Source organism: Panthera leo, chromosome B2 (genome assembly GCF_018350215.1).
Source record: "Panthera leo isolate Ple1 chromosome B2, P.leo_Ple1_pat1.1, whole genome shotgun sequence".
Lineage (NCBI taxonomy): Eukaryota > Metazoa > Chordata > Mammalia > Carnivora > Felidae > Panthera > Panthera leo.
This window is the reverse complement of record NC_056683.1, coordinates 116,401,507-116,427,631: the sequence shown is the minus strand read 5'-3', so window position 1 is coordinate 116,427,631 and position 26,125 is coordinate 116,401,507. Positions and strand designations below refer to the sequence as shown.

General features: G+C 37.4%; 1 protein-coding gene across 1 annotated transcript in view; it reads left to right on the top strand.

Annotated features, from left to right (window-relative positions):
• Nucleotides 1-26,125, top strand: part of ARHGAP18 (Rho GTPase activating protein 18) — a 124,547-nt gene that overhangs the window by 61,776 nt on the left and 36,646 nt on the right. The window contains exons 2-6 of the mRNA XM_042939795.1: nucleotides 2,716-2,909; nucleotides 6,026-6,261; nucleotides 10,303-10,366; nucleotides 14,656-14,834; nucleotides 24,561-24,726. Coding sequence (XP_042795729.1) covers nucleotides 2,716-2,909; nucleotides 6,026-6,261; nucleotides 10,303-10,366; nucleotides 14,656-14,834; nucleotides 24,561-24,726 — 839 coding nt within the window. The remainder of the gene's footprint in view (nucleotides 1-2,715; nucleotides 2,910-6,025; nucleotides 6,262-10,302; nucleotides 10,367-14,655; nucleotides 14,835-24,560; nucleotides 24,727-26,125) is intronic.

Here is a 26,125-nt window from a genome sequence, read left to right as displayed (position 1 = left end):
CTTGAACCCAGTTTGCACAATGAACATGGTATCAGATAACATAGTCCTGAAAACCAAAGAGAGGAAACGAGTTACCTGGCCTCTTACCAGGACAGTTTTAAGAAGGGCCACACTTTCAGCCATTGTCTGTATGGAGTTCAAATGTAGAGTGTACTAAGAAAAGAAGTGCCATGACGCATTTATTGACATACACTGTAACTTAAAAAATGTTCCCCTACATTTTTAGAGAAAATGTAACCTACCTGGCATGCTAAGAAGGGTAGTCTACCACTGAATGGTTTCCTCCTTCTCTTCCCCATCCTCTAATGTTTAAAAAAGAAAATATTTTCTTCTAACATTTACCAATGATTTGAAAAAAGAAAAAAAACCAAAACTCTGCATTTCATAGGACTCCACATTTTCGAGTTGTGGTAAAAAACATATTCAGCTTTGAATCTTATTAAAGTAAAAATACTGAGTCTATTCATTAGCACTAGGTGATTAGATTTTTGCTTTATGCATGTTTTGAAAGCAGGGCTTGATATAGAAGGTATATTTACGTAACAATGCTGTTGCTCAATGCCCTTGCATTTTTCTGCCCATGCTATCTTAATGGAAATTTACTGGAAAATTCTTGCCAGAATAAATACATTCTTTCAGAAGTGAAAAGCTTAATGTACTTTTAGTTCAACTGCACCTCTTTTCTGTGAGCAGATAAACCAAATTATTTGGCATTAGTCATTACACTTCACACATTCCACAGTATGTATTGTAGTCTCCCGTGGAACTAAGTGGCGCAGGAGATAGGAATAAGGTAGCGGATCTCATATTATAATGAGAGAGAAAACAAAAACAAGGATAGGGCATCTACATATTTGACATGAAACAAACCAAACATGAATTTGGCAGACATCCTGTAAATGATTTTTAACTATCCTGGTAAAGCAGGATTATAGAACAGGACTTGGGGATAGGTTGAGCTGCTGATCACGGAAGTAAAAATTTATTTTTTTTGTTTTTAAGAGAGATAGCTTTCACGTTCACATTTTAATTAAAGAATCAGGAGTGGAGACTCTAAAATGAGAACAGTGAAGGTATGGCCACTGGGGCAAGGAAAGGGGACCAGGATGGGATGCAGGGATGTAAACAGGACCATTAGGGCAGGGAGGGAGGAAGTGCCCCTTGAATTAAGGGGGTGGGGGAGGCAAACAATGGACAATGGAGACTGGAGGAAAGAGGTTCACACAACTATGTCCAGACTTCCTTCTGTTTGGCCCTAGTCCTAATGCCCACCCATCACCGCTCCAGACTTGCTACTGGGGAGATATTCGAGTGATTGTTCATTCATTACTGGCGTTATTAAAATGCATAATCAAGTCAGAACCATCTTCAAAGGCATAAAACTGGCCTGTTAGCATATTACAGTTAACTAGTCCGTTCTATTGTATTTGTTTGTAGCAACAGGAAATTAAGTGTTTTGGCTTTCTAAGAAACCAGTTGGAATTAAACTGCTAGGTAGAATTGATCAGAGTTTAGTGACCGTCTCCCTTATGTACTATTAAATCCTACTGTTGTAAATAATTATAGGAAAGGCCACTTTAAATGTGAAAATATTACCTACTATTAAATAATTTTGTTTTATGGTTCTTCTTAATTTCATATGTGAAGTAAGAAGACCAATGTAGCAAAGTATCACTTCCTAACATTCTCTTGGGAGCTAAAGGAGCAATTTGAAATTAGAATAACAAAACGCTAGTTCACCAATTATTGTTCCCATGTAAATTATATCTTCAAAAAATTTTTGAATATAAAGAGGAAGCACCATACCTTTAAAAACTTCCTTTTTAAAGTAATTAGGGTTTTCCCCCCCTGTAGCTCGATATAAAAAATTATAAAACAAAAGTTAGTATTTCTATTATATATGGGATATATATACTTACTTATTATCAGGTCTTTTAATTCACTTTTAATATCAGGTGGGATGTGACTTATAATGAAAAAAATGTAGTTAACTTGGAAGTTATAAAAATACCTTTATTCAATTTATCCTTTTCTTGGTAGATAATATTTGAGATAAATGTTGAAGAGATAACTCCTAGCTATTCAGCATTGCCAATAAATGATTCCCCCCCCCAACAAATAAAGTTTCAGTGTATTTTAAACCACAGATCGGCCAAAGGTACATTTATAAGTGAAATTTGAAAGTGGCTTTCTATAGTAGAATGTAACAGCAAACTTAATATGTCATTCATCTGTTGGCTTTGGTTTCAAAAATAAAAAAGGAAATTCATATGGTATGTCATGTATTACAGATACTTGCTCTATAATGGCTGAGTTTTGTTTGCAGATATAAATAACAAATATGAAATACTGTATAGAATTGAATCTCAATAGCCTGTAGTCAAGATTCAACCTGTTGCTTTCTGAAAAAAAAGTTTTAGGTTAGAAAGGAGTCTTAAAATAATTTACATGAAATGGAAATGGAAAAATGGTTTATTCTGTCGTTGTTTGTTCTTTGCATACTTTTTCATAGAGAATGAAACTCTTTGTTCGTGCTACAGGCATATTAAAATTACTGGAATCTCAAGGTAAATAGCTTCAAAATATATATCTCTTTGGTTTTACTAAGGGGAACTTAAAGAGTTTCAAAATTCTTCAGTCAGTGCTCTGATGTTTTAGAAATTATACTACTTCCTCATCTGTTAAAATGAACCATGTTTTCTTTTGAATTTATAGTCGCAAATATGGCCAGTACACTATGAACCAGGAAGTCACCAAAGTTTCGGAAAAACCTCCATATGACCGATCAAGTTCTCAGGATTCTTTGGATGAACTATCTATGGAGGACTATTGGACCGAACTAGAAAATATCAAGAAATCTAGTGAGAACAGACAAGATCAAGAGGTGGTGGTCGTCAAAGAGCCTGATGGTAATGACTAACTGAATAAAACTCTTGTTTGTATATGTATTTATGAGAGATGAATACAGGAGAATGTAGAGGAGAATAACAACAGCAACAAAAATTAAAGCTAGGACAGCCAAAATAAGATAATGCCAGTTGGCCTTTCAACTTGAAAAATTACTTGTTTGTAGCAGATTTATGGATGCAGCTGCCAAATTTAAATGGCAAGAGCACATTCACTTAGTCTGAGATATGGCTGGAATCTTGTTGACTAGGCTTACGGCATCAGACATTCCTGGGGTTAGACTTGATCTTTGGAAGGATCTAAACTTCCTTTCTCTGATATTTTAGCTACACGGTCCTTTTTTCTCTAGTGAGATTAGATGCTTGTGGAAAGCTCACTATTTGCAGTGATCCTGTTTTTCCATTGGTCAGTCAGCTTGAGCTATTTTGATGTTCTTTATTTTACTGATTCACAATTTTCCATATTCTACCTTGGACACGCTTGCTGTAGTTTTGCCTTTTGGAAGAGCAGAACAAGCCTGTTCTGTTTTTACAGGATAGCCTTTCAAATAATTGAGGATGATTATCTTGTACCTCACCAAGTCCTTCTAGAAGGAAAAAAAAAAAAAAAAAGATTTACATACACCAATCCTTCAGGTGGTTTTCAGACCTTTCTCCATGTCGGTCATCTTATCTTTCAAAGTATAGTACACCCGATTGGATATAATGCTGCAGGCTTAGCCAACTAACCTGAGGGTATGGGTTTGACAATGTATGATGGCATTGGTGCTTTTAGCTTCCATATTGGCTTCTTTCTTTTGTTGGTTTGTAATTTCTCTCCACTTTCTTTCCAGCCATGTTTCCCATAATCTCCGCTCCTATATTTGCTATTCTAGAAGAAACATATACTTTTTTTTCCTCTTAAAATTCATGCTGTTTCTTTCAATCTCATGGAATCAAGCAGTCACCAAGGTTTTGATGACCAGTTCTGGCATCTTTTATAATAGCTCTCTTTCTATGCCTTGTGCCATCCATAAGTTTGTAAGTTTGTTTTTGGGGTGTCAATTGATGCGGGTGCCAAAAAAGTAAGAGACAGTTAGTGCCTTCTGACCCACAGTGATCTCCTTTTCAACAGGATTTCTTAAGTCAGTGACTTAGCACTGAGTTGTTTAAGCAGCTGAATCTACCTACAGAGGTTTTTCTTTCCCCTTTGTTGTAACATTGCTTGGAAAACCTACCAATAATACTTTAAAAAGAAAAATTGGAGATTTTTCTTTTGTTTTTTTAACGTTAGTTTATTTTTGAAGGAAAGAGGCACAGAGCATGAGCGGGGGAGGGGTAGAGAGAGAGGGAGACACAGAATCTGAAGCAGTCTCCAGGCTCTGAGCTGTCAGAACAGAGCCCAAGGCGGGGCTCAAACTCACAGACCGAGAGATCATGAACTGAGCTAAAGTTGGACGCTTAACTGACTGAGCCACCCAGGCGCCCCTGGAGATTTTTCTTAATTTAACATTTCTCAGATTTGTAAAATGATAATCAACTCATTTTTGTTTTTGTTTTTGTTTTTGTTTGGGCTCTCTTTCATTTTACTCTCATTCTTTCTCACTTCACCAGTAAGGTTGAGCTTATTTATGATAATCAGTGGATCCCCCAACCTTTCTGTCTCCGTGTTTCAAGATGGAAGCAGCATACCAGTGGTCTGCTGAATAAGGAGAAAATATTCCACAGAAAATAGTAGTCAAGCCTGATATGTAGCTGTGTGTCATTATCTATTTCGTAAATTTCCAAGATGAAAATGAATTTGCAGGTAGTTGTTCATAAGGTGATCATGAAGAATTGAGAATGTTTCTACATGCCCATGCCTTTTCTTTAACTTTAAACTGTTTTGACTTTTACCTCTAACTTTTAATGGACCAAGTGACACTGTATTTGAATCTTGTTTACTTATCATGTCGAGACCAGCTTTTTTCCCCTGCCAAATTGTTTTTATACATGTATACTGAGTTCTGCATTAATGGCATTAATAATAATGGCTGGCTTTTTATGTCAGTGAACAGTTTTTATTGCCTGGCAATACGGAATACCTGGCACTACATTCTGTTTCTTGAAACCAAGGATGTTGACACTTGATTTCTACCCTCAAGGAGTTCATAGGATGTAGAAGGGTAGATGGGCTATCATAGAGCTTTGCAAAGCTCTTCCCATGTAGCTAGTATTCTCTCATTTGGTTATGAGGCAGCCAGGACTGCTGTGCTTTAGGTGACAGATGAGAAAACAGAGTTGACTTGAAGCTATGTGACTTGTCCAAAGGGATGTGGCTACCAAGGTGGAGAAATGGAGTGTAGATGAAGGTCTTTCGTCTCTCAAGTCATTGGTCTTTCATTTTCCTCTATAAACTTAGCCCTGGGAGGGAATCTATTCTACTTCTCTTTCTGTTTTTTTTTTTTTTTTTTTTTAATTTTTATATATCTTAATACTGTTTACTTTCTGCTTTCAGCGTTTTGAATTGATTATTAGGTAAAATTAGTTTCCTATCATCTTTTTTATCCCCTTAAAATAGTGTTTCTTTTTTAATTTGCCAAAAAAAAAAAATCTGATGTGCTTACTAGGGGGATTAAAACCTTAAATTTAAAATTGCTTAGTTCCTGATGTCTGGATGCTCTCCTTCTTTGCTATACTCCATGTCAGCTACAGCGAACAGAAAAAAACCAGCCTTTCCATCAATTAGTGTTGGACTCTGGGGCAGTGCTGAAATTAAGCCAAGAAACGGGCTTTAATGGATATCCCCAGCATTGCCTTCCTTCTGTAACTTGATGGAAGTAAGTTATCTTTTCATTGCTTGCTCATCTCTGGAAAGAGAACAGTATTATCCTCCTCTGGTTAATCTGCAGAGAAGTGATAGAGGTTAATCACATGTGAAGTCATTTAAAATTTTTAATTGAGTATATATGAAATGGATCTAAAATTTGATATCTTTGTGGCTGAAGTTGATGGCAGTTGTCCAAGTTTCAGATAATGATTCTTAGTGCTGTGGTTTGATTTCGGTGGAAGAATGTCAGTAAGCGTGTTTGAAGAGCTTAAAAAATGTAAAAGTTATCATATTTTGTGACCTTAAATGCCTTTTTTCTCTACCATCTTAGAGGGAGAACTGGAAGAAGAGTGGCTTAAGGAGGCTGGTTTATCCAATCTCTTTGGAGAGTCGGCTGGAGATCCCCAAGAAAGCATGGTATTTTTGTCAACACTGACCCGGACCCAGGCAGCAGCTGTTCAAAAACGGGTAGAGACGGTCTCCCAGACCTTGAGGAAAAAAAACAAACAGTACCAGATTCCTGACGTCAGAGACATATTTGCTCAACAGACAGAGTCCAAAGAAAAAGTAGGTTTTCTTTTTTGATGTTAAAACAAAGGAATAATTGCTTTGAATTGACTGACCCAATCCAGTTTCATTCAAATCATTAAAAACTTAGGGACTGCGTATATGCTAGGCAAGAAGGCTCTGTGCTGGCAGTGATCAAGAGAGACCTGGTCCTTGTCCTTCTAGGAGTCACACTGCTGGGGCAGAAAATTGTAAACAAGTTAACATTCAGTGCGATAATCCTTGTGTTAGGTGTCCTTGCAGCATCAGGAATAGCCCTGACCCCTCAGACAATGTGACTGCCAATTGTTACTTACAGAAAAGCAGGAGGTAAGGGATTCTTCCTTATCTATTAACTCTTGCAGGAATATGTGCTTTTCCCCAGCCTCATTTGGGGATGAATTGAAGTGGAGGGTGAGGGAGCTAACTGCAGTGTGATTAGAAAGCAGGACCCCTGAAACATGAAATAACTTCCTCTTTGTATGTAGTGCTTAGCACAATGCCCAGCACACAGAAGATTTGAGTAAATGTCTGTCAAGCTGATGAATTTATTATGGAAGCTGTTGGAATCTGGGTGAGAATGTGGGACTGATGAATGAAGAGCTATCAGGGGAGGCATGGGGACCATGAGAGACCATGAGAGACCTCTGTGGCCTTGAGCAGCAGCCCATTGGGGGGCTGTTTTTCACTCATCCAGGAGGACCTAAGGAGCTTGCACAAGTGACAAATTAATATCATCTATTCCTTAATCAGGAAAATGTTGCTTTAAAAAAGAAAAAAAGTCACCTGAGCTAAATGATGTTCTTAGGGTTAAAGTTGATTTACACTCTGGATTATTTTTAGGTGTCACCGAATAGTCCTGGTCTCAGAAGACCCAGGGGGGTTGTCGGAACGAAGACACACGAAAGGAATCTCGAACACTGACGATAATAGTGATAATTGCTCTCACCACTGCTGAACACTTACTGTGCTAACTACTTTCCTTCTTTCATTTAATCCTTACAGCTGTCCTGTGAGTGAGGTACTACCATTTCCATTCCGTGGCTGAGGCTCATAGGCTTTAAGTAACTTGCTCAACGCCCCGTAGATAGTAAACCCAAATTAGTGTGACTTCGAAGTGTATGTGCTTTTAACCGCTACGTATCCTGCTGTATTTGGGTTTCCGTATATGATTCTGTTATCAAGTAACCCGAACATGAGATTCTATTTATACTACAAATAAAGGGTAAGAAAAAAAAAATCCTACGATTCTAAACAAAAACAGGTACCTTGTAGTTATGGTATCTTTCTGTCACGTAGAGAGGTTTTTTTGTTTGTTTTGTTTTGTTTTGTTTTGTTTTTTTGTTTCGCTTTTTGTAGACATTTTATTCTCCCAAGACATCCTTAACAGTTCCGATTGTTACTCTATTTGCCTGGACAATTGTGGATCAAATCCAGTCTGTTTGGTAGGAGTTTTGGGGGCACTGGATTGTTCCAGGCAGGTCCCTTGCTGCTGTGAGGCAGTTAAACACTTGCTTACCACCCACTGGTTATTTGGGACAGCCACTGGAGTTGAAGGACTGGACTAGGTTTCCAGCTGTAGGAAAATGAGTGGTAAGGAAATATGGTATTATGATATTTCCTTCCCAACTAAAGAACCCTCCCTAAGGGAGTTAAGAGGAAATAAAAAGGGGAGGGGGAAAGAATGGGTTCTAAGCAAAATATATGTTCTGTGGGATTCCTGCCAGTCTCCAAGAGGATGTTGCTACTTGGTGCTGGAAGCAGCGTTTTCCCAGCAAATTCCTGGTAATATCGAAGCCACATGGTTTGAGTCCATAGTAATTGGTGGGTTGTATCATCTGATGGCATCATTAAGAGAGAAATAGCACAAGTAAATTTAAATAATGTTAACTTGCTTACACGGCATGCCTTTAATTGGAACACTGCCACCCATTGGAAATATGTCCCCCCTTCCTCAAGGAAACATGGCCCCGCCATCTTCACTTGCAATTCTTCTGTTCTCCTAGAAGTACAAATTCAGCCCTTCCATTTTCAATGCTTCCTCATGAAGCCCTTGCTGACACTAGGAAATAGAATACCATCTGCACTGTTATCTTCACTTGCTAAGGAAAACAATTCTGACCACATGCTCCAAAATATGTGTTCATATGTAAGATTAGAATTATTCGCTGTGTTCATTGTGCTGTGGAGGGCCAACCTTCTGTAGGCTTGTCGGCGAAGAAAGGAGGAGGGTATTTGCTCTATCCTGAGGGGGATTGGAGTAGCGTCGTGACCCTTGTAGCCCTTGTGCGCTAGGCACTATACACTGTCCTGAGTGCCTCTGACCTCTAAGAGGTGCACCAGTGGCTGCTATGTATCTGCCCTAGTGCTTTTCTAGACTCTTCTTAGATAGCAGGTGAAGGGGAGAAGATCTTCGTGGCTATCAGCCTGGGGCGAAATGTGTTTGAGAGGACTACAAAGGCTACCTTATTTGAACAGAGATGCAAATCAACAGAATGGTTATTTTAAAAATGATTCGTTCAGATACACCTTTGTGTATGATTGATCTAGACTCCCCTCCTGATTCCTGAATTCCTTCTGAAGCTTTATTTTTCTTTGTTAATTTTTTTTTAACGTTTATTTATTTTTGAGACAGAGAGAGACAGAGCATGAACAGGGGAGGGTCAGAGAGAGGGAGACACAGAATCTGAAACAGGCTCCAGGCTCTGAGCTGTCAGCACAGAGCCCGACGCGGGGCTCGAACTCACGGACCGTGAGATCATGACCTGAGCCGAGGTCGGCCACTTAACCGACTGAGCCACCCAGGCGCCCCCCTTCTGAAGCTTTAATTGGAAGGAAGAAGTAGTACTCCCTGCCCACACTTCCTGGTGAAGGGAGCCAACCATGTTCGACGGTGTCTATAAACCCTCGGAGGACTACAGCCTTCTGGCGTCACTGCCCTAATCCCTACGAAAAACCATTCCTTTGACTATCTGAGCTCGTATTATATTTAGTTTCGGTAATTTAGTTTTAATTTACCTCACATTTATTACTAGCTTTTTTTTTTTTTTAATTTGAAGAATTTCTATTGTTACCTACATGTCAACTTGTAATTTTGTTTTCTAACAGCGTTATCAGAATATAATTCATACACCATCTAATTCATCCTTTTAAAGTCTACAATTCAGTGATTTTTGGGATATTCACAGATTTACAACCATCACCGCAGTCATTTATAACACATTTTCATTATCCCCCAAAGAAAGCCCATTTAACAATCATTCCTATATTCCCCTCCTTACCCCTAAGCAACCACTAATCTACTTGTGTCTCTATGATTTGCCTTTTCTGGACATTTCTTAGGTAAGGAATCATAGCTTGTAACTGGTTCCTTTTACTTATTCAGGGTTCATTCACGTTGTAGCCTGTATCTGTACTCGAGTTCTTTTTTTTTTTTTTTTTTTTTAATTTTTTTTTTTTAACGTTTATTTATTTTTGAGACAGAGAGAGACAGAGCATGAACGGGGGAGGGTCAGAGAGAGAGGGAGACACAGAATCTGAAACAGGCTCCAGGCTCTGAGCCGTCAGCACAGAGCCCGACGCAGGGCTCGAACTCACGGACCGCGAGATCATGACCTGAGCCGAAGTCGGCCGCTTAACCGACTGAGCCACCCAGGCGCCCCTCAAGTTCTTTTTATTGCTGAATTATATTTCATTGTGTGGATGGATCACACATTGTTTATCTACTCCTCTGTCACTGGATATTATCAGCTTTTTTTTTTTTCGTTATGAGTTTGCCTTTTCCCTTCAACTAAGTAGTGGTGTGCTTGATGACAAGGACGCTCTTCGTGTTTTTCATATTCCCTATGGGGTTTAGTATTGTGTCTTACAAGTTGGTAAGTGGGTAATCAAATATTTGTCGGATGATTGCTTGTTGATTGTAACTGCAGTACTTTTTTTCTGTGGTGGTTGTAGTTCTGAATATGTTTCCTATACTCGAAAGGTTAGTGATGGAATTATTTACAATACCATTTCTCTGGTTGTGAGTTGGAGATGACTAAATGGCCCACTTTCTATCTTTAGGCTCCAGATGGCACTGAATCACAGTCAGTCAGAACAAATGAAAACAAATATCAAGGAAAAGATGGTATGTTGGACCTGTTCTCTTGTATTTTCCTATTGATTAGCATAACAAACAGATATAACCTTTTAAAATACTCACCTTCAAATTCTAGTAAACAAATTTTATTAAAATGCTAATATATAAAGTGCCCAAGTACATAATTACATAAGGCTGAGAATATAGCGCCCGTTGATTTTTTTTTTTTTTAAATTTTAGTGTATCTCTGTTCTACATCTCTGTGCATAATCCGTTTTCCTGAATGCTTACCATGTGCCAGATACCTTGTGAAGATGTTTACCTAATTTATTATTCTCAAGAGCTTTGTGTAGTGGGTACTGTTCTTGACCCATTTTACAGATGACAGAACTGATGTTTGCAAATGTGAAGTCACTTTCCCAAGGCCATACGCCTAGTCAGTGGAGCCAATGAACTTGGGGCCCCGTTCTGAAATCATAAATTCTTAATTCATAAATGAATTCCTTTTCAGAAAGTTTATAAAGACTTAAAAGTTAGAATTTTGGGGGGCAATTCATTATAATTCTCTCCTATTCCTACTTTTTCTCTTCTATACCTGTTATTTCAGAAATGGATTACAATTCCATGGCATGGATGAAAATAAATAGTAAGCTTCATTGGCGCTTAATCAGGGAAGAATTTATAGCTTTTTTCACTTATTTGCAAAAAGAAAAAAAATATTCTAAATTAAGCTTAAAAATTTAATCCTTACCGTGTTGTTTAAAAACTTTAACAGAGGTGGTCTGTGGCTGCCAGATTCCAGCCCAGGGACTTATCCTTTTGTCTTGTTTATGTTTTTAAGAGTGTTAATGCCACTAATAGTGTTGTATTTGGACTGGAAGCAGTAGGGGAGGAGTATCAGGTAGACTGTGGAGGACTGGGAAGTGTTCCCGACCTCATCACAATCAGGTCAGTTCCAGATTATAAGGGGTATTTTGGAGTCTTGGAACAGCCAGTATCTCCATTTTTCTTTCCGTACTTTTCTCAGAACTTCTGTCCTGTGCCCCTGCCTTTCAAAATAAATGAATAGGTAAATAAGTGTGTGCATGTGAGTGTGGATGGACACATACATGTCTATATATTTGTATCTGTAAAAGCACTTGCTGTTATGTGGAAATTTCTTCGGTTCTATTTTTTTTTAAAAATCAGAATGATATTACTAAGTGTTTCCCCAAGTCTGTGTTCCAGTAAACACTGAAAGGGCATGCAAGCTAGAAATAGCTGGTGCTGGCCTGTCAGGGCGCTAGGTCATTGAGAGAGACAGATGAACCTTTTAGGCCAGTGCTGAGGATGCTTTGGGGAAGGCGGACTGGCCGTTGCTCAATGAACACTGAGGAAAACATTGTCTTTTCTTGATGGGCTCCCCCCTCACCAGAGGTGGTGATGTAGGCTATATAAACAGAAGTTCTGGAGGGCAAGTTCATTATATGAGTACTTCCCACCTCGCTTGCAGCAGCTGAGTAAAATGTGACCGACTTGCCTGAATTACAACTACTTTCGCTGGAATAGAGCCTCTGATCAGAATAATAAGACTATATGTGTAATGTCATACGTGTAGCACCGTGTCACTGAGTATGTACCACTCCACCTGTTGTGAGCAATGCCACATTCTTTCGATAGACAGTAAATTAACCAGTTTTATGTAAACCTTGAAAGGTTCAGAATGAAATGCATGGAAAACATTGTCTGGAGTGTGAAAGTGGACCTCTTTCTGTTTGAAATCTGAAGGTGTAAGTGACATTTTCTATTTTAAATGTTTTCCCATACTTGGGCTTTTCTTGATGTTCAATGAAAGATATTTATCCGAAATGAAAAAGTCATAAAGTCTTAATGTTGCAAGAGTTGTCTCATTTCAAATTAATCTGCTAATTATTATTCTTTTCATCAAATTATACAAGGCCCGTTGTTTTTATACATACACTTAGAAATTTTAATAATATCCAAATAACTTTAAAACTTTCATGTTAATATGCATATTTACTTATTTTCTCTTGATGACCATGCAGGAAGGAAAAGTCTCTTTAAAAATAAAGGCACTTTGGGATATTTTGAACAATTGAAAAACTTGAAGGAGTTTTGTCAAATATTTATAAGCCAGTGCTATTGTTCACTTTAACAACCAAAGGAGAATAAGGAAATTATACTATTTACACTTTAGGACTTTAAGAGTCAAAAGGTTTATCTCTGAATTCTCTGTTAACTTTTCTAAGAGTAAGTCATTGATTCATAGATGCTTTTAACTAGCTGGTTAACTATCCATTTCTTGTAGCGATGTCTCTCTGTCACCCCGAAACTGTTTCTCCTACTGTCTACCATAACTTGATCTACTGTTTGATCTCTTAGGCTTTTATATTCATTTCTTTTATTTTTGCCACATTTTGGAGCAAATTCATATATTTTAAATATATTGCAATTTAATTATAATTTCTCTCCTCAGTTTTGAAATCAGAGAACATTGTGTGTGTGTGTGTGTGTGTGTGTGTGTGTGTGTATATGAGGCAGTGGTGTTCATTGTAACTCTTACATGGGGGTGGTGAGGAGAAAAAAAAGGGGGGTAGCTTTAAAATTCTTGTCTGTACACACTCTGCTTCTGGAAAGGTAGCTTCTAATTTAAGAAAATGGCTAATCATTTTTTTTCCCCCCTCTCCGAATGGTTTCCTAGGAAACCAATATACATATTCACAGTAAAACATGTAACAGTGTAAACCAGCGGGAGAAGAAAACTAAAATTGTACTTTGGCCATTTCAGTTAATACTTTAAAAATTAATTGTAAAAAGGTCTAGTTATTCTAATTAAAAAATTGTCACAAGCTGTTGGAACGACAACACAAATAATACGTAAATGTGCCATAGGTAGCAGCAGATAATTACCATCGAAGAGCTTCAAATTTATTCTTAGTTTTGGAATTGGCCTAGGGCAGTGTTTACTGCCTTTTTTTAACTGGGAGATGCTACCACGTTCACCTCTGTAGTTTGCAAGGCCCAGTGCAAACTGAAGATGTGACTTCTTGTTCAGATTCCAAGGCAGTAACAGTAGAGCATTAAACCCAGCAGGGGGCGCGTCTGAACACAGAGTCCTGTGACTACGGATCACACTCCTAGAAGCCTCCCCCGCTTATCAAACAGAAGTAATGAGGCTAGATTCGTGTTTATTCCTAATTTTCCATTGGGTGAAGCAAACTTTTTTTTTTAATTTAAATGACTACAAATAGAGTTTTCTGAAGGCAGTAGTTTTAATAACAGGCATCATATGTAAGTGGCATGCCTTTGTTAAAATTTTAAATCAACTTTACCTTCTGTTGCCTTGTGGTGTTAATATATAAGCATGTAAATGCAGCATGTAAGTTTATTTTGTAATTCAGAGCTGTCTGCTATGAATTAAAAGTCTGCAATGAAAAAAATAACAGTAATCCTGTCATTGGTTCCAAGGTTTTTATAATGTGAGTTGTGTTTAAACCAAAAACTTACCAAATAATCTAATTTAGAACTATCTTCCCCAAAGCTTTGAAGCTGGTGTTTTCAGCAAAGAGGTTTTCGAATGTAAATTCTTTCCTAGAGGATTAACAACAGATAAAAAAAATTGTTAAACTATTCTACACCCTGGAAATGTTGATACAAATATCCAGAATTTTTTTTGACAGGGTTTATAGTTGTGAGAACCTTCCTAGTCTTTGATATAATTGGGTGCAAAATCTGTTAGTTCATGTACCAGGTACTTCTAGAGCTGACTCCCACTGTGGTAAGTTTTTGGTACCAACTCTCATTCTGGAATTCTTACTCTGATAGGTAGGTAACATTCCAGAAAGGAAAGGAGGGGTGTTGAAGAGATTTCTTCCAGGAATCTATTCCACTGTTAGAAAGTGAAATGGTGTGTCACTAGTTCTAAGAGGAGTAAAAGGAACCTCTTTCCATCCCCTCCCCACTTTTTGTTTTTGCTTTTAATCTCCCAGTGTAAAAAACAACAACAACAACAAAAAACCATTCAAGTCTACTGAATTTTTGTGAGGCTTTTCATTCAGAGTTTGAGATCATCCATCAATTTTGGAATTTGACCTGGTCTAAGAATTGTGACCTCCAACAAAGATTCCACAATTGAACTATGGACTCTAGTCTTCACCTTCCCTATACCCTCCATGCACCGTTGGTAGGATTCTTTGCATATACATTTTGCCTTTAAAATATCCATTAATTACTGACGATAGTAAATAGTACTTCCTCCAGAGGTTTGTATACAGTTGATATAAAGACGTAAAAAAAGAAATAAAGAAAATACATTAATTGAGTCATTCTTTTCCCAGACCAGGCGTCTAGTCTAGTTGTTGGTGAAAAAGAGCTGATCCCACTGGTCCCTGAGGAGGCACCTGCCTCTGAAACAGACATCAACCTGGAGGTATCGTTTGCAGAGCAAGCAGTCAATCAGAAGGAGAGTTCCAAGGAGAAGCCCCAGAAGAGCAGAGGCGATGACGCTCCATTACTTGTACGTAGTGCACTATTCAGATTTCACTAAATAGAAGAGTATATTTTTCATCAGCTTTTTATTTTGGAAATTTCAGACCCATAGAGAAGTTGGAAGAATAGTACAGCAAACAGCCCTACAGGATTCATGTAGATCCATTTGACAGTTAACATTTCACAAACTTTGCTTTTCCTCTTTCTACATTATCTATTTATATGTTGTGCTATTGGCTGTGCGCTTGCTTTTTTTTTTTTTTTTTTTTTTTTTTTTTTAAAGTAAGCTCTTTGCCCAACGTGGGGCTTGAACTCATGACCCCGAGATCAAGAGTTGCATGCTTGGCCCGCTGACCCAGCTAGGCACCACCCCCCCACTTTGTTTTAGCTTAACAAACACCTACAAAACAACACAGCTATAATACTTAAGTTGAACACTAAAGCAATAATTGTATTTCATAACAGTCATATTAAAATGTTCCCAGTTGCCATAATATTGTCCTTTATAACTTCTTCCTTCCCTACCCCCATCTGGAATTTGAGTAGGAGTTGTACGTTACATTTGATATCATATCATTTGGTTTCCTTGAATGTAGATCACATCCCCTGCTTTTTCTTTAATATTTTTGAAGAGTCCAAATCAAATTTCTGACTTTGTTCCTCATGACTGGATTCAAGTTAAACATTTTTTGGCCAAACTACTGCAAAGATGAGGTTTATGTCTCTGATTGCATCAGCAAAAGAGGGGCATGCTGTCACACAGCCCCTTTACTGGTGATGGAAGTTTGATCACCTAGTTAAGAAGATGTTCACCAGATCTCCGTATTAAGATACCTTTTCCTGTTTGCAATTAGTACTAATTTGTTATGCTTGGGACTGGGTGAGTATCCCATTTGTCAGTAACAACCAATCGCCCACCAGTTTCCCCATGCATTTGTAATCCTTGCCTGAAACAATAATTAAACTAGCGTTTGAGAAATGGTGATTTTCTAATTTTTTAATTCCTTCCATATTGATTGGTTGGCAATCTTGTGTAACACTTTCTCTCCCTTTTCTCTGTTTTTGAATATCACTATGGACTGATGGCTTCCTTTTTTTTTTTTTAATTCATTGTTAAATAATCATTGTTGTTTTTTCCTTTAATGTTCAAATATACCTAAATTTGACCAGTGGGAGCCCTTCAGGCTGGTTCCTATGTCATTTTAACATGCCCTCATTTCGGGGCGCCTGGGTGGCGCAGTCGGTTAAGCGTCCGACTTCAGCTCAGGTCACGATCTCACGGTCCGTTAGTTCGAGCCCCGCGTCGGGCTCTGGGCTGATGGCTCAGAGCCTGGAGCCTGCTTCCGATTCTGTGTCTCCCTCTCTCTCTGCCCCTCCCCTGTTCGTGCTCTGTCTCTCTCTGTCTCAAAAATAAAAAATAAAAAAACGTTAAAAAAAAAAAAATAATAACATGCCCTCATTTCTTTTACTTCTTTGCTTTCTAGTATGAGATAGATGTTCCAGGCTTACTTTGTACTTTCCTTCCCTCGGACTTGAAAGACTCCGTTTCTTCAAGGAGCCCTGGTTTCTTTTAGTAGCAGATAGTATTTAGAAATTAAGCTTCATGTATTGAGTGTTCTTGTTGTTACTGAATGTCTTATATTTTTAAAAATAAATGTAGTTATTTATTTTGTAGAAATTCACACCTGCAAAAGTTAAAAAAAAAAAATATGACGAACTTCCTATTACTTCCCTACTAGCCCCAACATTCATTAACCCATGGCTAATCCTGACCTATCCATACCCCCAACCAGTGCTCCATCTGTGTTATTTTGAAACACATCTCTTAATATTTTGTCATCAATAAATATTTCAATATGTAGTTCTAAAAAATCGTGGGGTTTTTATAAACATGTCCATATTACCATTACTGTACCTAAAAAAATGCTAACAATTCTTAATTTTAAATATCCAGTAAGTGTTCAAATTTCAAATTGTATCAGACATTTCATGATTGTTTTTTCAAATGTATTTGATTCCGGATCCAGTTAAGGTTTATGCATTGCAGTTGGTTGATATGTCTTTTAAGATTTTTAATCCCTCCCTCTCTCTCCATTCATTATTCTCCTTCTTTTTCACTATCCTTTCTTCCTTCCCTTTCTCCCTCAAAATTTATTTGTTGAAGAAACCTGGTTATTAAATTACAGAGAATTTTCCCCCTCCAATTTCTCATGTTCTTGTTCTTGTAAATTATTTGATGATAGATTTAACAGATTCAGGGTTTTGTTTTTTGTGTTTTTTTTTGATCAAGATTACTTCATATGTGATCATATATCAAGAGACAAAATATCTAGTCTTTCTCTTTTTGTGAAATCAGCAGCTGCGGCTAACCAGTGCTTGGATCCATTAGTTTATTAATGGTTACGGGATGATGTTTTCATTTCTTCTTTTATTCACTTATTAACTTGAATACTTTTTTAAGAAAAACTTTCTAAAATGATTCCTTTTAATTGACCAGTTGTCATTTTTTTTGGTTCCTTAGCACCTTTCACTAGTGACCAATTAATGTGTTGTATTTTAATTTTCTTCTAAAAATAGAATTTAACTCCTAGATGTAGTCCTATATGACATGACCCTGGACAAAATTTCCCCTGCGTATGTGATATATTTTCTGCTTTAGGCCTAGAATTTTCTGTTACCTGCAAGAAACCCTGGGTCTGTTTAGTAGAAGTACACTTTTGTAACTATGATCAGGACACCAGGCCCGGACCGTTCCTTTCTGTGGGTTGGTCATTGCTTCAGGCCTGTTCAGAGGCCAGAAGTGCATGTGGCTCTTCTTTCTTCCATGCCGAGAATAGTCGTTCTCAGGATACAGCAGGTGATATAATTAGAACACATATAATTACTTGTTTGTTTTATCCTCAGTTAATGCACAGTGTTCTCAGAATAACAATGGTAACGCTGCTATTAACAATATGATTACTAGGAAACAGTTTAAACTTGTTTTTCTTCTCTTCAGTTGTTTGTATCCTTGAGGTATATCCCAAAAGGACTGTAATGATAAAATTACTGTGCTTTAGGTTACAAAGGATAGTTATTCTCCATATGGTTAAGCCACCAACTGCACACTTGGTTGAGTAAATGGTTTCATTTTATTTTCAATTTTTAGGGATTGCTTTTTTGAAATGTAATTTCATTTTGTAAGCATGTAAAATATTTACATGGTCCAGAAGTCAAATTTAAAAACAAGTTGTATTAAAAGTCTGGCTTCTGTCTCTGAGCCATCATTCTATTCTCTCTGTCCCCTTACAGGTAAATTTACCTTCTAAGTAAATTCTTTTTTATTTTAACTTTATGGTTTAACCTTCTATTCTCAGATAAATGGTAGCCCACTATACACACTTTTTTCAACCCTGAATTTTTGTTATTTTTGACTTAGCATTATATTCTGGAAATCACTCCATAGTAACATAGAGAAATGTTTCTCATTCTTTTTTTATAGCTATATCCTACTCCATTGTGAAGATGCATCAAAATTTATTCAACCTTTTCCCTAATGGTGGACATCTAAGTTGTTTCCAGGCTTTATCATATATTTGTAAGAATCTGTTTTTATACCTGATGGGAAAAGTAAAGGAGTACGTATCCTTTGGCTTAAAGAGATGACCTATACTCCCAGACTGTCAGTGTAGTGGGCAGTCCATATCTCAACAGATGGAAGGGGTTTTAAGTAAAACACCGTAGAGTCTAATTTAAAAAAAAAATGAAGTCACTGTTGACTTCTAAGCTGTTCATTCAGAAGTGGAATAGAATATAAATTAATAGCTACTTTAGAGACTTAAAAACAAAACTTCCTTTCTTGTTTCATTCTCTGCTTAACATTTCTGCTTACCTACCCTCTTGATTTTATTCATGTTGTGCCCCAAGCTTAAAATGACCTTCCTATTTGGACCTCCTTGTTGTTCCCCGTTTACCAAGAAAGTCTTAACTCATCCTTTGGGGTCTAGTTCGGTCTCTAACTTTATTATTAAGTCCTTCCTGGTTGTGAATTTACATTAGATACAATGTATAAAATAATCCTTTAAGCTGTTAAGATGCCATGCTTTTGATAATTATTGTCAATGTAATCTGGTATTTATCTATGCATATATGCATCTGTTCATCTTTATACCCATTTATCCATATGTCTCATAGAAGGCATGGGCATGTAAGCCTTTCACGAGTCCTCAGCATGGTTGATGGAATGAATATTTATATTCATCACTCTGAGGCAGGTGTCTAAGCAGATAAACCTTAAATACCATTTCTACTCCATGCTCCCCTGCTTCTGTAAATAAGCAGTAAGCTTTATGTAATACATTGTTCTGTGTTGACTTCCATTTTTTAATTCATTTCTTTTTTCTTACAACGTTGGGTAGTCTTTGTTAATTCTTTATGATCTCTCACAGCAGATTCAGATTTCTCCTCTTAAATTTGTAGATCAGGTTTTATAACCTCTCATGGGCTTCAGTTTGAAAATGTAGCTACTACTTTGTTTTGTGTACCCACTGTATCTCAGAAAATATGCTCTGTAATTTATCAAATGATCTCATGATGTAGATGTTACAATTCCTGTTTTTCATACAAGGAAACAGTAAATTATATATGGCATGCAAAGGCTTGGCTTCAGGGACTCAATTTTTGAAGCTCAAGTTTTTTCTGGAAGGACCATGTCGACTCCACTTTATGTGCCCTGAAGGTCTATGTGTATTTAATTCAGGTGTGAGTTTAAGTGGCTCTGTATTGGTGCTGTTGACAACTTGTTCAGGGTAGCTTGGGATATTTTATAAATAAGATTCTGGCTTGTGGGGTCCATCATGTACAATAGAAATTTAATAATACTCCTTCAGCGTACTGTGGAGACTAAACATTAAGGATTCTGAAATTTTGAAGATCTGTAGTTTTAAAAGTGTAACTGTGGTAAAGCCTCTATTCTAAATGCATGCCTGTATTTAGTTCTTAGGTCTTTATTCAGTGTCCTTTGGATTCTTACTGAATTATGACCTTGCTTGTCTGGTAACACAGCTCCGTGCATACTAAATACCAAAAACTAGGCATGGAGGCCCACCTTGGCAATTTGCTGGAGAATGGAACAACTCTGGAGGACATTGAAGAGGTGTTGTTTCAGGATTGAATGAGGACACTGAAAGCCAAAGCAGACACACTTGTCCACAATGCAAAAATAGGTGTTTGGGGTTATAGTCCTGAATTGTCAAGAAAAGGTTAAATTACGGCTATTTGGTCTCCATTTAAAAAATTGAAGAAATATTGGAATGCCTGGGTGGCTCAATCTGATTTTGGCTTGGATCATGGTCTCACAGTTGGTGAGTTAAAACTCTGTGTTGGGCTCTGTGCTGACTGTGCGGAGCCTGGAGCCTGCTTTGAATTCTGTGTCCCCCTCTCTCTCTGCCCTTCCCCTGCTCACACTCTGCCCCCCCCCCTCTTTTGCAAAAACAAATAAACATTAAAAAAAATTGAAAATTGAGGAAATATAAAAAAACTAAATTTGAAAGTTCATTTGTCTAGAAAAATATTCATCCTCTGAAAATGACAATGAAATGCTGTAATAAAATCACATTTTATACATGGAAAAATCTTAGTTAAGAAATGTATTTCCTAGCAGACCAGGAAAAAAAAAAAAGTCATCTGTGGAAATTGACCAGGTAAGAATAGATTCTCTTGCTTTCCAAGTTGAAGGTAGAAGTGACTTGATGTATTAAAGTCAAGTCCATCAAAGTCCATCTTTACTGATGGAGTGCCTAAGGAGCCCTTTGTATTGTGAGGTCTGCAAAAGAGGGGTGCGGTCGGGGAGAGCTACCTGATTAATTTATAGTAACACATGAGAACCAGTGACCTTATAATTTTTGAGAAATTTTATTTCACTTCATTCTTGAAGCACATTTTTCAAAAGGCAAAGAGCTTTGCTTTTGCTGAAATTGCGTTGCCTGCTCTTAGCCAGTGAACTGAACCATCCAGTCTATTAACTAAACAAAAATGACAGGGGACTTCATAAATATTTAAAGCTGCTGCTATGAATTAAACATTGGGATGAAGAACTAACTCCTTTCATTAAAGCACAATGATAAATAAATAAATAAATAAATACATAAATAAATAAAAGCAAGTTCATGACATATTGCTAGGTAAATCAAATGTTTGAACTAATCATATTTCAGGTTTCTCTAAACATTTACCTTGGCTAGTTCTTTAAATAATTAAATTACATGTGTTTGGCTTATTAGATCAATAGCTACTGATTTAAAGGAAACGTTTAGAACTGAATAAAAAGAATAAATGGTTGGTAGATCAGATTGTTTCAGCCCTTCAGAAAACAATGCAATTAGCAGAACTCTGGGGCCAGGCCTGAAGAAAATGTGACAAGTTTTGTGTGATTTTGTGAAGCTCAGTACAAATCACGGGACAGCGAGGGAGCATCCCGCCAGTGGCCCTATACCTCACTGACCTCGATTCTGTGCTTTTCTCCCTGTAGGGTGTGTGTCTTAATTCATTGAACAGACTGGGACAGGACCCCCGCAGTGTGCCAGGCCTATGGTAGAGTAGGGATACGGAAATGAGTCCATATGAGCCCTTGAGGGGCTCACAGTCCTATACCAGTACCGATCCACCTAGATTCCTCCCCACATGCTCTGGTGGACAGAGAAAATGGAGCAGAACAGAATGGTTATTACTGCATTTAGAATCTAGAAGATCTGAATTTGCATCCTTCTTTTGCACGGGCTTTGTGGCCATGTTTACTCTCAAGTCCCCACCTAGAATATGCTGTAATAATTCCTACCTATTGTGACTTTTTGCAGAATAGGATCAAAAAACCATTTATCAAATAAGAGTATTAGCCTTATCATGTTTTCTCTTACCTTACAGTAATAGTTAGGCAAAAAGGAAAGGCACGAAATCTTGAATTTATTGAAAAAGCTGTAGGAAAGAAATGTAGTGATAACGCAACACTTTTTGAGTCTTTACTTGGGCCATTTGATCCTCACCACAGCCTTGTAAGGTAGGTTCTGTTGTTCCCATCTTACAGATGAAGTGGCTGAGGTGACACAGAGGTGATGTAATTTGCCAGAGGTCACATAGCTAGTAAGTGATGGAGACAAGATTGTCCACCTGTGGTTTGGCCCCACGTTCTCAGCCCCCATGCACTGCACCGTTAACACTTATGCTGGAAATTCACTTAGACTATATATTTAATGATGTCTACTGCGGTTTTATTTCATATTCTCATCAAGAACTATACAAAGGTCTCTCTTGGAGTTGAGTTTGCTTGAAAGGAATTAGCTGCTCAATTCCAAAAGTTGTAGGTTTGAGGAAATGCTTTAAGACAGTGAAACTTCAACATTTTGGTCTTATAACCTTTTTAGGCTCTTAAAAAGTACTGAGGGACTTCAAAAAGCTTTTGTTTCACTAGTCAGGAAGGATGTTGGTATTGAGGACAATAACTACCATGGCTTCCAGCGCTTTGACAAAACCTCAGATACGTGGCCTTCTGGCTAAGAATCTGTGATTTCCTATTGTTGGAGCATTTGTTGGCTCCCTGAACTTTGCAGCTACTTAGAAGTATGCTGTGGCTGAACCAAGACAGAAGGCATACACATAGTTCTACAGAAATTATGGTTTCATGAAAGATTTTGAGGAGATGAGGATGGCCGTAAGTGATTTTGGAATGTGAAGAATTTCTTTGGATTGAGTTCCATGGAAGTTTGTCGCTAACCTCTGTTCTTGGTCTATGAAACATGAATACATAGACTAAGGAATCCTTTTTCTTGATAAGTAAACAACAAATACTATGAGAGTAGTGATTTTGTTTATATCAGTTATTATACCTATGGATATTTACCAAATTAGAAATTAAAATTGAGACATTTGGAAATTATTAATCCACTTTACAGCATTACAGTTACCATAAATAACATTTTTATGAAAAATCGTCATTTTCTAAAACAAATTATTTTTTAAAAGATTTTCTTTAAAGTTTATTTTGAGAGAGAGCACACGTGTGCAAGTGGGGGAGGGGCAGAGAGAGAGAGAATCCCAAGCAGGTTCTGCACTGTTAGTGCAGAGCTTGATGTGGGGCTCGAACTCACAAACCACAGGATCATGGCCTGAGCCGAAGTGGGACGCTTACTCTACTGAGCCACCCAGTCACCCCCTGAAACAAATTATTAAGAAGTGTGCCATGGTTTTACATTTTATCTACTCCAGTGTTTCACTGTAGTGGAAGTCAGTTGGGTCCTCACCTCTATATCTGTGTTCAGTCTGCTGCACCAACACCTGTCTTACACCTTTGGCAAACTCCACTGAATAATCATAAGGGAATGAGAATGAAAAAGGCAAGTAATGCCTTAGTATTACTCATTAAATAGTTTTGACCTCATAGGTGCCTTGAAAGAGTGTTCGGTAACTTCCTGGTTCCCTGGACCTTACTTTGAGAACTGCTGCTTTAAGACCTGTCTTTTGCACTAGTTTTTAGACCATGAAGTGTTAATAACATCGTACAAAAATGAGCAAAGTAAAGGGAATAAAAGGGAACAGTTGAACATCCTTGGCCGTTAACTGAGGAAGTGAAGAATAAACCCTAAAGATATACCCTTTATAACCTTTTTTAATCAAACCATCAAAGAATGATCATAGTTTTTAGTAATCCATAAATACAGTAGGAATAAAATTTGTCTTAAATATGTTAGAGAAATTCATGTTTTTACTTGTGCTTTCTTATATTTAATGCATTTAATATTAAAAGTGGCTGAATAGGCCGTAGATAATATTTGGGAAAGGCAGGAAACAACAAAACACCACTTACTTGCCTGTGATAGTAGTATCTCTAAGTCTCAGTTGATTTATTCAGTGGTGAAGGTAATAATGATAGGGACAATATAAAGGTGCTTGGGAAGTGCCAGGCATTTAAACGCCACCACAGCCCACTGAACTAGGTGGCCTTCTTCCCCTCCTTCTCTCCTTTTCCCCTCTACCTGTTCTCTTTTTCTTCCTCTCCCCTCTACCTATGTCCTCCTCCTTCGTCCTGCCTCCTCTCCCCTCCTCCTCCCCACTGTCTTCCCCTTCTGCCGTTTTCAGAAACCGTGGTTAAGCAGTTGCCAGATTGTTAGTGGCTAGTCAGTAGCTAGATGAGTGGTAGTCATTCTGGCTTTAACGTCCATTATGTTAGTATCCCTTCTGCTCTCCCTGTCACCCCAGTGCTCTACAGCCCTTCTGTACCTACCTTATCTGGGTTTTTATCACAATATTTTTATATGTATTATAAATATTATTTATTTCACATCATCATACCTATAATACACATGACAGAATGTAGGTAAAGGGTACCTCGTACATTGTAAGCACTCACTCATGGCTCTATTCCTCTTTTTCTTCCTCCTCCTCCTCCTACTCATGGTTGGTTTTCTAATCTTCCTTGGTTCTTGAAAGTCAATAACTAGAGTTCTTTTTCAGTTTTACCATCTCTTTTGTCCTCTTTGCCACGAGGATTAGTACTCCTAGTACATAGTCTGGTCGCATCGTCTGTCGTACCTCACATACTGACTCGCTATAGGTTTGAGGACCATCCTCATGACAAGATGGCTCTTCATCCTGACTATAGAAATTCTGCCATAGCTTTCATTGTCACTACTTTGAGTATAGCCTCTTTGTATAGTTACAGTTTAGTCGTCTTTGACTATAAGGGCTAGATATTATAAACCTTTATTAATGGTACTTATTTTAGAATTTCAGACTGCCAAAAGACAAAACGGGTACCACCAAGATTGGTGACCTGGCACCCCAGGACATGAAGAAGGTTTGCCATTTAGCCCTAATTGAGCTGACTGCCCTCTACGATGTATTGGGTGTTGAACTGAAGCAACAAAAAGCTGTGAAAATCAAAACAAAAGGTAATTTTGAAATAAAGAACAGTTAGATTTACTTTAGAAGTAGCAAAGATGAGCTTTTGAGTGGTATTCTTAGAGGGGGAAACATCTACAAAGTAAACTGACACTTGAATACATCTGAAGTTCAGATTCTAAAACTTTGTTTTCAAAAATCTTGAAACTTGATAAACATACACCGTTCTCCCGGCCTATAGAAAATAAAGAGGTAATAAAATACTTAATTACCTTTGAAGGAAATCCTAAGTTAAGGAATCTTTCCGCAAATGTTCTTTCCTTTGAAAATAGTATGTTTAAAAAGTACATTGGGTACATAAACTACTTTATTTCCAAAATCAGATCTTGAAAAATAACTTGAAGGTAGTTGATCGATTGCTTTTGCTTATTTATTTGATGGGAAATACATAGGGTGGTTAGTAGCCTGTCTCTTTGCTCATTTACATTCTACTTTTAACTATTTTGCAAAAAACATTCTTCGCTTAATATTAAGAAAATAATGCCATTGTGGCCATAACACCACCAAACTATACTCATCGTGGATATGTGTTTTTCTTTTGTAAGCAACTTGCTTTACCCATTATATAAACAGACTTTATTTTTTATGATATGATAGAGAACAGACATCTTCTCAATTCTTGGTCTGGAAATCCAGATAATTCTCTATTGCCAAAGTTTAACTGTTTAGGAATCTCTGACCTCTTCTTTAAGTGCTCCCTTAAAGAGATACCAAGAATTAGGATTATTGAGTTACTATGGTAACATTAATAAAGACACGTATTTCCCTGATTTAAGTTTTAGAGGCAGTTTCTCTGTAGGAATGAAGTATATCTACCCTCAAGGTCCTTTCTCCCATGCTGGGCCCCAGAAGACCTCATTCTGTGCTCAGTTCCTCTGAGTGTTTTAGCTTAAGGCTTGAGATGGTGAATTTCTGAGTTAAATGGTGCTTCTGATTTTCCACAAGTCCATTATAGATAATGAAAGACTTTAGTTGTTTTTTCAGAAACTTGTCACAAAGCCTTTTCCAACTATAAAATAGAAATATAATTTAAATAGCTGTGAGTCAGTACTCAGGACTTTTAAAATGGCTTAGAGAGGCTTTTTTATGTTTGAGAATTGCTTTCTAACAGAGAGAGAAATAATAAGCCATTCTCATTAAGAGCGTTAACTATTAACAGAATAGATTTTCTTTCTGTTTCTTAAATATTTTTGTATCTTATCTAATAGATTTATCTCCCAAACTGGACTCCTGACATTTTTGAAGATTACATTTTTTCTTAATTCCTAAACTAGAAATTATTTTTTGGGTTACTGGTATTCTTTTGAGTGGCATCTCTATAGAGAGTCAGTTTTCAGTGTCCTCATTCCACAGTACAACCCCCCCCCCCCTTTCCTTGTTCACAAATGA